Below are 12,712 nucleotides of genomic sequence, written 5' to 3'. Positions count from 1 at the left end.
CATATATATTAGTTTAAAAATTATTTTCCTACGCTATTATGAATACCAACGTTTATTGACCGATTTGTGTGAAATGTGATATAATTGGTGGCTGCTAGTGGTTCAAATCAATCTGGATGACGATGGATTTGACTATGACAACATTTTCGAACAAGCAAAAATTGGTTTAACAATAAATTCAAAAGTGAATAATAATTATTTAATTGGTCACATCACAAAAATCATATTTTATTCAATCACTCAAAATTTATAAATATTTATAAAAGAATCGATACAAATAATTATTTAATTGGTCACAAAAATCATATTTTATTAAATCACAAAATTTATAAATATTTTTAAAAGAATCGGTACAATCTAGAATGAGTTTTGTTTTCATGCCGTGAATCGAGCAAGACATCTGATTGATAAGTGGCTGACAACGAATGCTCCTCCCAATAATTCATACGCAGAGTTAGATTCGGCACAAACTACTGATACTTCTCAGCAAGTTGTTTCCACGAGCGTTCAGCAGGTTGGTTGCGCATCAGCAAGCTTGAATAAGTGGCAGAAACCGCAACTGGGAAGGATAAAGGGTAACATTGATGCCTCCTTATGGAACTGTACTGGCATAGGTATATGTTTATGCGATGAAGATAGCGAATATGTGCTTGCTAAAACTATGAGTTTGTCACGGTTGAAGTCGAAGAAGCTCTTGAGTTGTTTTATACGTTACGGTGGTTAATAGACAAGCAGTTCGAAACTGTGAATTTTGTGGTTGAGTCGAACATCACATCAGATGCTTTCAACATAAATCGTCAAATGTAACAATGTTTGGTCAAGTTATTATAGCATGTCATTAATTCTTTTTCCTCACAGTTTACAAACAATAGGGTGGAGTTTAATAGACGACAAACAAATGTGGTTGCTCATGTACTTGTAGGCAAGACCACGTTGTCAGCTACCCACAATTCATTATGTTATTCCCGATTGTATTAACACTATTATTATAGATGAAATGTTATAGGCATCTTTTCTTCAAAAATTAAATAAATTAGGTATATGCGCTAAAGTGTTTTTGGTTTCTTAAGTATCTGGTTAAGGGTTCGATACGAGCTACTCTGTATGAGTAAAATTTAATTGATAAGAATGAATTCAGGTTGTATGTGCCATAGAGATTAATCATCGCTAAACAACAATGAATACTTCATGCCTTTAATACACCGACTCAATAAATATGGAAGGATTTTTTTATTTTTGAAATGGTTTAGATAGTTTGGAACACCGGGAATATTTTCTCATTGAAGACTCAAAACCTGGAAGAATAATACTTGATGAAATTAAATATATATCTTGAAGGTGATTCTCAATAAAAAAAAAAAAAAAAAAAGGTTTGTGCTTGTATTACGATTTACGAGTGGTTTTGGAACACACTCCTTTGTTTTAATTCTTATTGTTATTTGAGAGTTTGAGATGGATCAAATACTATTTGTATTTTTCTTTGTATCGTCTAATAAAGTTTACCTGCAGTTCAAAAATAAAATCATGTTTGATAGAACTACAGTTTGAAAGGAACTATAGGGATATGTTGGGTTAGAGGAGAAAGTGAACAAAGATAAAGATGTGAGAAAGAGAAAGAGAAGAGAATTTTGTTTTATATACGAAAGGAACTATAGGGATTATTTTTTTATAAAATCATGTTAACCCTATAGGTAAAGGGATGAAAAACACTACTAGCTCTAAATTGTAAATAAATAAAAAAAAGTGACAACTAGGGTACCCATAGAAGAATTGTGGATAATTTACCCCAACCAATACACATTAGCCACATAAGCACATTTTTAAGTGGTATCCATGAACTATCTTGACCCCATCAATAAATTGCTCATTTTCATTGGTTGGTGGATAAATTACCCACCATTCTTCAAAGGTAATCTAGAAAAAACCTAAAAAAAAACTATAAATTGTATGTTGTTCTTATTTTGATTCATTTTATGACAATTTTTTATTTTTTTTTTTATCTTTTGACAAATATAACAAATAAATGATATTTTTCCTCTAAAAGTTGATATTTTTATGTCAAATGTTTTTAACAATTGTACTTTTTAATTAAATGAAATATCATTATTATGGAAATAAAGCATTTTAATTAATACATTAAAAGTTGTTTTGATTTTATAAGTTTTACAAAAGTATTATGTGTTAAACGTCTGTTGTAAATATTTCTTCAAGGGTCTGTTTGGTAACACCCAAAAAAGAGCTTATAGCTCTTAACTTATAGCTTATAAGCTCGTTTGACAAAAAAAGCTCTGTTTGGTAACACTTTTTCACCATGAACTTATAGCTTATTTCACGAGCTTATAAGCTATTTTTCAGAAGCTATTCTCAGTAGCGTTTGAGCTTATAGCTTATAGTTTCTTACTTTTAATTCCAGTTTTACCCTTATTATTCTAACTAAATTTCATTTTTTACCCTTAATCATTTATTATATTATAAATTAAAATACATATGTTTTAAATATGAATGCTATTTTTTTTATGAATGAAAGATCCTTTTTTTTCTCAATAGAAATAGATATTTTTTTTACCTTTACGTTTAAGTTTTTTTCGTTACAATTGTTACGTTTTTTTTTGTGGGACTATTTCAATATTTAATGTCACCTTTTTTTTTACGAAATGACACGTTATTTTTGTGTGATATATAAGAATTGTAGAGAATAAGAACAAAGACAATAATTTCTCCAACAATAAAAAATTAAGAACGTTATGTTTACCTTCACTATATATATATATATATATATATATATATATATATATATATATATATATATATATATATATTTGTAAAAACTAGATTTTATTTATTGTTACGTTTAAAATTTTTTACACTTTATATTTTTTTAGTAAAATGAAAATAAATATAAATTAACATTTAGGAATTAAAAATTAATTTAATAATATATTAAATTAACAATTTTTAATTTTTAAATACTTTAAACATTAATTGATATAAATTTTATTATGAATTAAAAATGTCCTTTTTATGTAATTTTACATCTATCAGCTAATTGAACCGTTAATTTTACCAAACACTTCAAGTAGCTTATCAGCTACTAGTCATCAGCTATAATCCATCAGCTATGAGCTAGCTTATCAGTCATCCGTTATGCCCAAATAAACTTTTTTTGTTTTTGAAGGAGTCAAAGATAAACTTTTGTACTTCTACGTTATTTTTCTTTACGTTGACTGACTTCTAAATTGCAAAGTAGTAGCAATGTGGAAAGGTTTTAGTCTTTTGTTTTCTGGTTAGCTGTCTCATATCATCAGGTCATCTCAATAACAATGAAGTAAACGGTCATTTAATTCGTGAATAAGACCGATATAAATACTTTAATTTGAGACCTTTTCATGCCAAGTCCTACATCTCGTCGAAACTTCTTAAGTTGAAGAGAAAACTTCGATCCTGCAAGAGTAAAAGTGTTGAATATTTATATGTTGGCTTCACTTTTGCCTAAAACAAATATTTAAGTGAGATGTTGGACAAGATGTCCCAACATCCTGGCATGGTTCAGTTGATCTGCACCTTGCCTTGTTTTTCGCACGTGTTTTTTTATTTATTTAAGGAATCCACGTCTTTATTCTTGTGGTCAAGCTGCGTGCTTTTAGTACAGAATCAGATCGTTTGTGATTTCCTAAGAATGTGCTATCTACTTAGGAAAGTTTGGAGGTGATCAGGATGTTCCTAATAATGTGCCTACATATCAGGAGTTTCCTTTTCTGGTTCTGTTGTTTTATGAAATAGATCACTGATTGTTCTGAAGCCCAACAAGAGTGTACTGACCGTATTGCTTCGGTATTTAAACAAGACTGGAAGACCTAGAGAATCATTCAAGCCGTCATTTTGAGGAATAGATTGTTTAGGGTTTTGAGTATGTTATTTGTGAGCCTTTCTTGTATCCTCTTGATGCATGTTGTAACGCCCTCCTTGAATTATTTAATTATTTAATTGAGTCTAGAGTGATTATGATGAGTTATATTATATTTATATGATATATGTGTGATTTAAGAGGTTTATACGATTGAGGTAGAATTATGTGATTTTATGAGGAGTTGTGACTTATTTTATTGTTTAATAAAATGAGATTTGAAAATAAAATAAATATGGAGTTTAGGGGTTGTTTTGAGATTTTAGAGAGTTTTGGGGGAGAAAGAGAAATCAAATAAGATAGATGAGGGAGATATAAATAGGGAAAACCTAGTTAAAAAAAAAAACATAACGTACGATCAATTTTGGAGAAAAGGGAGAAAAAGCCAAGAGAAAGGAGAGACACCTAAAAGCTGCGATTTTGATTCTAAGGTAAGGGTGAGACTAACTTTGCAATTCTATTAAGTATGTGATTCAATGGTTATGTTTAACATGATGTAGGATGAGTTTTAGAGGATTTGAAAACTAGGTCAAAAGTGTAGAATTAATGATTAAACGGTGGAAACTTGTTAGATTGATGTAGAAACTGTTCCTAGACCTTAGATAATGTGTAGGATGAATTCTGGAATCAATGTTAGGCTTAAAACCATGAGAAAAGATGAATTTTCGTGAAAACTGCACTTCTTCCCGTAGCGACATTCATCGCTCGCCTCCCGAGCCATGATCCTTGCCACAGCGAGTGATGAACTTCATCACCCGCCTCGCGAGCAAACCTTACCCGCCTCGCGAGTTGCACCTTGCAGCTTGCCATAGCGAGCAGATGAACTCGCCTAGCGAGCTTGACCAGAGAGCTTGCAAGATTTCGTGATTTTGACCTTTGAGTTAATCCTTAGATGCTTTTGAGCGTCTAAACATGTTTAATAATGATTAGGAAAGATTGTAGAACGAGGTTGAACCTGGAAAGATTTTAGAATGAAACTTTGGGAATCTGACCTGAACTCGCCATGCCGAGCAGAGGCTCTCGCCTCGCGAGTGACCCAGAAACAGAGTGACTTGTTAGGGCTTTGCGATCTATGTCGCACAAGTTGTTAAGAGTTGAACCTTGGGGTAGTATTGAGATGTAATGGTGATGTTAATTATAATCTGTGAAGCTGTTTTAAGATGTGTTGATGTTGATTATGATGTGATATAATGTTATACGCATTACTTGAATTATGAATGTATATTTGAGATGTTGTTGACTTGCATTTGATATTATTATGTCATGTTGTTTTGTATACTGCCTGTGTTGCTGCTGCTATTTAACTAAGCTGCATGAGTCGGTCTAAATTGATGAAGATGATGATGTTCCAAATTATTGGACTATATAAGAGGTTGTTGATTTAAGATATTTAAGAGGTCGAGTCCATGCATTATCATTTCATTGTTGGGGGCTTGATGCCCTGGAGCCTTTGCTCAACACGATGGAGCTTTAGCTCAATAGCGATGGGGGCTTGATGCCCTGGAAGTATATTAATACTTATAGCGACGGGGGCTTGATGCCCTGGATTGGTACCACATGCATATAAGAGGTCTATGTTGCATAGTCTCATTTGTCGAGTCAAAGATGATAAGTTGTGAAGTTGTGTTTGTTTATTTGAACTATGAATGAAGTGATAAGTGATACATTATTATCTATGATGAATATCATGTTGAATTCTTGTTGTTAAATATGATTATTGAATTATATGCTTAATATTATTGTTTTGTGAAATCTCACCCCTTCTGCTTGGAAATGTTGCTCTTCGTATGAGTAACTTGCAGGTGATCGAGAGTAGGTTGCTGGTGTTGCTGTCGTGAGTGACTTATTCCTCACTGAGTCTTAGGTTGCTCTGATACGTAACGGGATGGGATCTTTTGTGGCTATTTCTCTTTCCTTTACGTATATGCCATGATTTATGATTATGTTGCTTAACTGAATTTATGAGATGGTTTTTATGAGGCCTGCGCGCCAATTATTATTTACGATGATGAACTTAATCCGTTGCGAAGTTTTTGAATTAATAATGTTGAAAGATAATTTGTTAATTATCTGTTTTATGATTTTTAAGTTCCCAGGTTGAAGTCAGTACGGGTAGGTCCTAGGTCATTAGTGCAAATGAGGAGTTTGCTGAGAGCTTTTGAATAAGGACTACACTAGTGGATTTCCTTCCTAGCTTGGTAGCCCCTATAACACCCCGTTTTTCCCAACATAAAAATTTCTTAATAAACATCAGAGTAAACGTCATAAACGGGATATCACATTTCACATAATCATAAATAGTCAATTAACAATTTAACTTTCAACGAAATAGCAGCGGAATTATGTCATCAACCATAAATAAGTTTGGCACGCAGGCCTCATCATAGTATCTCGGTTAAACAACTTAAGCATAAATATCATAGTCAAATACGTAAAGGAAATGAAGCATGCATTCAAAAAACCCATCCCGTTACGTATCAGAGCAACCTAAACGACTCAGTGAGGAACTCGTCACTCACGACAGCAACACGCCACTCTAAGCTCGATCACCTGCAAGTTACTCATACGAAGAGCAACATTTCCAAGCAGAAGGGGTGAGATTTCACAAAACAATAATATTAATCAATATAATTCAACAATCGTAATTAACAACATAAATCTTTGACATAAACAACTTAAACATCATAACATCATAGGTAATAACATATCATGTAATCACTTCATTAAAGCATCATAAATCTCATAGCATCTTAATATCATTCATCATTGACTCGACTATGCGACTATGCAACTTAGACCTCTTATATGCATGTGGTACCAATTCAGGGCATGAGCCCCCATCGTTATTTGAGTATTAATATACTTCCAGAGCATAAGCCCCCATCGTTATTTTGAGCTAATGCTCCATCGTGTTGAGTACTAAGCTCCAGGGCATGAGCCCCCAACATATGTATGCTAATGCATGGACTCGATCTCTTAAAACATCTTAATCATCATCTCTTATGTATCCAATAATTTGGAGGTTCAACATCATCTTGATCATCTTATATCAATTCATGTAACATAGTTAAATAACAATAGCAGCATAGGCAGATTGCAACAACGGTATGACATCACATAACGATATCAAATAAAATGACATTTCAATCACTCATTCATAACTCAAGTAATGCAATTAATCGTTAAATTACATCATATTCAACATTAACATTTCATAACAGCTTCACAGATTGCAGTTAACTTCTTAAATAGGTCACATTACTGCCCAGGGGTCCATCTCTAATCAAATTATGCGACACAGGTCGCAACATCCTCAGTTGCACTCAGTTCTGGAAGTGCTCGTGAGGCGAGAGCATCTGCTCGCCATGGCGAGTACAGGCCAGATTCCCAACTAATGTTGTTCTAAGCTAAACCAGGTTCAATCTCATTCTAAGTTATCATTTAACCTTTAATAAACATCTTTAGGCACTCAAAAACATCTAAGGTTCAACTCCAAAGTCAAAAATACAGAATTCTACATGCTCTCTGGTCATGCTCGCTATGGCGAGTAACATTGTTCGCTGCGGCGAGCTGCGACGTGCAACTCGCGAGGCGAGGGTAATTGGCTCGCGTGGCGAGCGATGAACTTCATCACTCGCGAGGCGAGGATCATCGTTCGCGAGGGCGAGCGATGAGTATAGGCTCGGGCAGAAGTGCAGTTTTTACGAAAATCCATCATCTCACATGGTTCTAAACCTAATTTCAATTCCAGAATTCATCCTAAACATATTGTAAGGTCAAAGGACAGTTTCTACATCAATCTAACCAATTTTCACCGTTTAATCATCAATTCTAACAATTTGACCTAATTCTCGACTTCTCCAATTCAATCCCATTTCTTGCTAATTACAACCAGATGGATTACATGATTAATAAAATTGCAGAGTTCATCTCACCCTTACCTTATAGATGAAATTCGCAGCCCTAGGTCTCTCTTGCTCTTCTCTTGGCTTTTTCTCCCTTTTCTCCAAAAACAGTCGTACGTACAAAGTGTTTCTAAAAACCTAGGTCTTTCCTTTTTATATCTCCTCCTAATATCTTATCTTAACTCTCTTTCTCCCCCAAAACTCTCTAAAATCTCAAAACAGCCCATAACTAAATATTTTATTTTATTTTCAAATCTTATTTTATTAAACAACAAAATAAGTCTCATCTCCTCATAAAAATCATCATATCACATAAATCATCTCAAATCATCGTAAATCACACATATATTATATAAATATAATATAACTCGTCTAGACTCAATTAAATAATTAATTAATTAAAAGTGGGCGTTACAACTCTCCCCAACTTATAAGATTTTCGTCCTCGAAAATTTACCTCAAGCAAACAACTCTGGATAAGACTCCAGCATCTTACTCTCTAGCTCCCACGTCAAGCTTTCACCAGTCGCTCCGTCCCAAACGACTCTCACAAGAGGTATCTCCTTGCCTCTCAACGTCTTCACTTTTCGATCATCAATCCTCACCAGTAACATCTTTACCGTAAGGTTGTCTCTTATTTGCACATCATCACTCTAGATCACATGAGATGGATCCGGAACATACTTCCGAAGTTGTGACACATGAAAGACATCATGCAAATTCGAAAGATGCGGTGCTAATCCCACTCGATATGCCACCGTTCCAACTCTTTCCGATATCTGATACGGACCAATAAATCTCGGAGTCAACTTCTTTGACTTCAAGGCACGTCCAACACCAGTCACAGGAGTGACTCTCAAAAACACGTGGTCTCCTTCTTGAAACTTAAGATCTTTTCTACGCTTATCATGATAACTCTTTTGTCGACTCTGCGACGCTTTCATCTTCTCTTAAATCATCTTAACTTTCTCAGTAGTCTGCTGAACAATCTCTGGTCCTAAGACCACTCTTTCACCTGATTCAAACCAACACAACGGAGTTCTGCAGCTCCGACCATATAAAGCCTCAAAAGGTGCCATTCCAATACTAGAATGATAACTTTTATTGTACGTGAACTCTATCAATGGAAGATGACTATCCCAAGTTCCTCCTTGCTCAAGTACACAAACTCTCAACAAATCCTCTAGCGACTGAATCGTCCTCTCTGACTGACCATCTGTCTGCGGATGATACGCCGAACTCAACCTCGACTTAGAACCCAAAGCCTCTTGCAAACTCTTCCAAAATCTAGAAGTAAATCTTGGATCTCTATCTGATACAATGATCGAAGGAACACCATGCAACTTCACAATTTCATTGATATAAATCTCTGCCAACTGGGCAACAGGAAAACTGATATTAATCGGTAGAAAATGAGCCGACTTCGTCAATCTATCAACAATCACCCAAATCGCGTCATTCCCTCTAGGAGTATTCGGCAAACTCGTCACAAAATCCATGGATATACTATCCCATTTCCACTCTGGCACATCTAAAGATACCATCATACCAGCAGGTTTCTGATGTTCAACCTTCGACTTCTAACAAACCAAACAGGAATACACAAACTGTGCCACATCGCGTTTCAATCCAGACCACCAGAATATCTTCTTTAGATCATGATACATCTTTGTAGCTCCCGGATGAATACTCAAGCTACTTCTATGACTCTCTTCAAGAATCATTTTCTTCATCTCTTCATTGTCAGGAATACAAATTCGACCTCGGAATCTTAATACACCATGGCCATCAACCTTAAAGTCTCCATCTTCAGTCGGATTACTAGCAACCAACAAGTCTACAAACTTGACATCAACTTTCTGTGTTTCTTTGATACTCTTCAGAAATTCACTATCAATCTTCAGCATTCCCAGTTTCACACTCTGAGGTGACCACTCGCAAACTAAGCTCATATCTCTAAACTGTTCAAGCAATTCAAACTCTCTAACCATCATAGCGGACATATGCAATGTCTTCCTACTCAAGACATCTGCAACAACATTAGCTTTACCTGGATGATAATTCAAACCAAAGTCATAATCTTTCAGCAATTCTAGCCATCTACGCTGCCTCATATTCAATTCTTTCTGATCGAACAAATATTTCAAGCTCTTGTGATCACTAAACACCTCAAATCTCGAACCATACAAGTAATGTCTCCATATCTTCAATACAAAGACCACAGCCGCCAACTCTAAATCGTGCGTGGGGTAATTCTTCTCATGAATTCTCAACTGTCTCGAAGCATAAGCTACCACTTTACCATCTTGCATAAGTACACCTCCTAAACCCAACTTGGACGCATCACAATATACCACAAAAGGTTCATCGGACTTCGGCAAAATCAAAACCGGAGCTGTCGTCAACCGCTTCTTCAATTCATTGAAACTGTTCTCACATTGAACATCCCACACAAAAGCTTTACCTTTACAAGTCAACTGCGTTAGTGGAAGTGCTAACTTGGAAAATCCTTCAATAAATCTTATGTAGTAACCAGCTAAACCCAAGAAGCTTCTAATCTCTGTAACTGACTTAGGCGTCTCCCATTGCGATACTGCATCGACTTTAGAGGGATCTACAACAACACCATCACTAGAAATAACATGGCCAAGAAAACTTACCTCTTTCAACCAGAACTCACACTTAGATAGTTTAGCATAAAGTTTCTTCTCTTTCAACACTTGCAAGACAATCTTCAAATGCTCAGCATGTCCTTCTTCAGTCTTGGAGTAAATCAAAATATCATTGATAAAGACAACTACAAAGTGATCCACAAAAGCATGGAAGATGCGATTCATATACTCCATAAACACTGCAGGTGCATTGGTAACACCAAAAGGCATAACTTTATATTCATAGTGACCATACCGCGTTCTGAAAGCTATCTTCTGCATATCTTCATCTTTTACTTTAATCTGGTGATAACCTGATCTCAAATCAATCTTGCTGAAAACTCGTGCACCCACTAACCGATCCATCAAGTCATCGATTCTCGGAAGTGGATACCTATTCTTGATAGTTACTTTGTTCAACTGTCGATAATCGATACATAACCTCATACTACCATCTTTCTTCTTTACTAACAAAATAGGCGCTCCCCAAGGTGAAACACTTGGTCTAACAAACTTCTTTTCAAGCAAATCTTCTAACTGTTTCTTCAACTCAGCTAACTCGGAAGCTGACATACGATAAGGTGCCATCGACACTGGCTTCGTTCCAGGAACAAGGTCAATAGAAAACTCAACTTCTCTCTCTGGAGGCACATCAGGAATTTCATCTGGAAAAACTTCAGGAAAATCGCACACCACTTGTAGCTTATCAATCACTGCTTGATTCTCAATAGATAAGGAAGCCATCAAGGAAAACATCAAAATACCATCGCGTTCCAGTTGCTTCAACTGCTTGGTAGACAAGAACTCTGCACCACTTTCCTCTTCGACGGAGGAGAAATACACTGACTTGCTAAAACAATTAATGTGAACATGGTTGTATTCCAACCAGTTCATACCCAGAATCACATCCATACTGCTCAAAGGTAGACAAACTAAATCCATTTCGAAATCACGACCAAACATAGACAAAGGACATTTCAAACATACGAGAGAAGTAGTCACCAAACCCTTAGCTGGAGTTTCGACAACCATCTCTCCATTCATATCAGACATAACAAGACCCAAAGTAGAAGCACAATCGAAAGCAATAAAACAATGCGTAGCACCAGTATCAATAATAGCAACTAAAGGAGTATTATCAATATAACATGTACCTCTGATCAGGCAATCCTCATTCTCGGTCTGAGTACCAGTCAAAGCGAAAACTCTACTAGTAGTCGGCGCCTTCTTAGGCTGCTTGCACTGAGAACCAATGTGACCCTCTTCATTACAATTGAAGCACACAATGTCATTATGTTTGCCCTCAGCTAGTGCATGACCCTTCTTACCACATCGGAAACATCTTTTTACCTCTCCCGAACAAGCATTGCTCTTGTGGCCTTTCTCACCACAATTAAAACAAACAATCTTAGCAGGAACATCCTTCTTCCTTGGCCGCCTATCTTCGATCATCCTCTGTTTGCCCTTATCAGCAGGGGCGCTATAAGGCTTAGGATGACTGTGCTGGCCCTTAGTCTTCCGCTCATTCACAACCTTGTAATGAGCCTTAGTGTCCTCCTCATAAATCCTGCAACTGCTCACCAACTCAGAGAAAACTCGAATCTTTTGGTAACCAATTGCCCTCTTAATCTCAGCTCGTAACCCGTTCTCAAACTTGATGCACTTTGAGAACTCAGCTGTCTCAGCAGTGTAATGCGGATAGAATTATGCCAACTCCACAAACTTAGCAGCATACTCAGTCACGGACATGTTTCCTTGCTTCAACTCAAGGAACTCAATCTCTTTCTTCCCGCGAACATCTTCCGGAAAGTACCTATTTAGGAACTCCCTCCTAAACACAACCCAAGTCACAACAGCACCGTCTTGCTCCAAAGTAGGCAGGAGACTAATCCACCAATCATCAGCTTCCTCAGCCAGCTGATGAGTACCAAAACGCACCTTCTGAACTTCGGTGCACTGCATCACACGGAAAACTCTCTCAATCTCCTTAAGCCACGTCTGGGCTCCATCAGAGTCATATCTTCCCTTGAAAGTAGGAGGATGATTCCTCAGGAAGGTTTCCAACATCCTCGACTCAGCATTCGCACCAGCATTTGCATTAGGCTGTTGCCCCACAGCTTGAGCGACGGCTTGTAGTGCAGCAGCTAACGCAGCATCGTTTCTTCCAGCCATCTCTGAGATTCTACACAACAGGTAACAACAACATAAGATAGTAATACAAATATTACTAAGACTCGACACGACTCTTCTAA

At 36.3% G+C, this 12,712-nt stretch overlaps 1 protein-coding gene across 1 annotated transcript; it reads right to left on the bottom strand.

Annotated features, from left to right (window-relative positions):
- Positions 1-470: 470 nt before the first annotated feature.
- Positions 471-11,912, bottom strand: LOC120577509 (zinc finger protein GIS2-like). The gene is made up of 2 exons (XM_039829072.1): positions 11,615-11,912; positions 471-559 (listed from the first exon to the last, which is right to left on the bottom strand). The coding sequence occupies exons 1-2, from the start codon at positions 11,910-11,912 to the stop codon at positions 471-473; spliced, it is 387 nt and encodes a 128-aa protein (XP_039685006.1).
- Between the last annotated feature and the right edge of the window lie 800 nt (positions 11,913-12,712).

The sequence above is a fragment of the Medicago truncatula genome, chromosome 8 (genome assembly GCF_003473485.1).
Source record: "Medicago truncatula cultivar Jemalong A17 chromosome 8, MtrunA17r5.0-ANR, whole genome shotgun sequence".
Classification (NCBI taxonomy): domain Eukaryota; kingdom Viridiplantae; phylum Streptophyta; class Magnoliopsida; order Fabales; family Fabaceae; genus Medicago; species Medicago truncatula.
The sequence above is the reverse complement of the archived record's forward strand: the minus strand, read 5'-3'. Positions and strand labels throughout refer to the sequence as shown.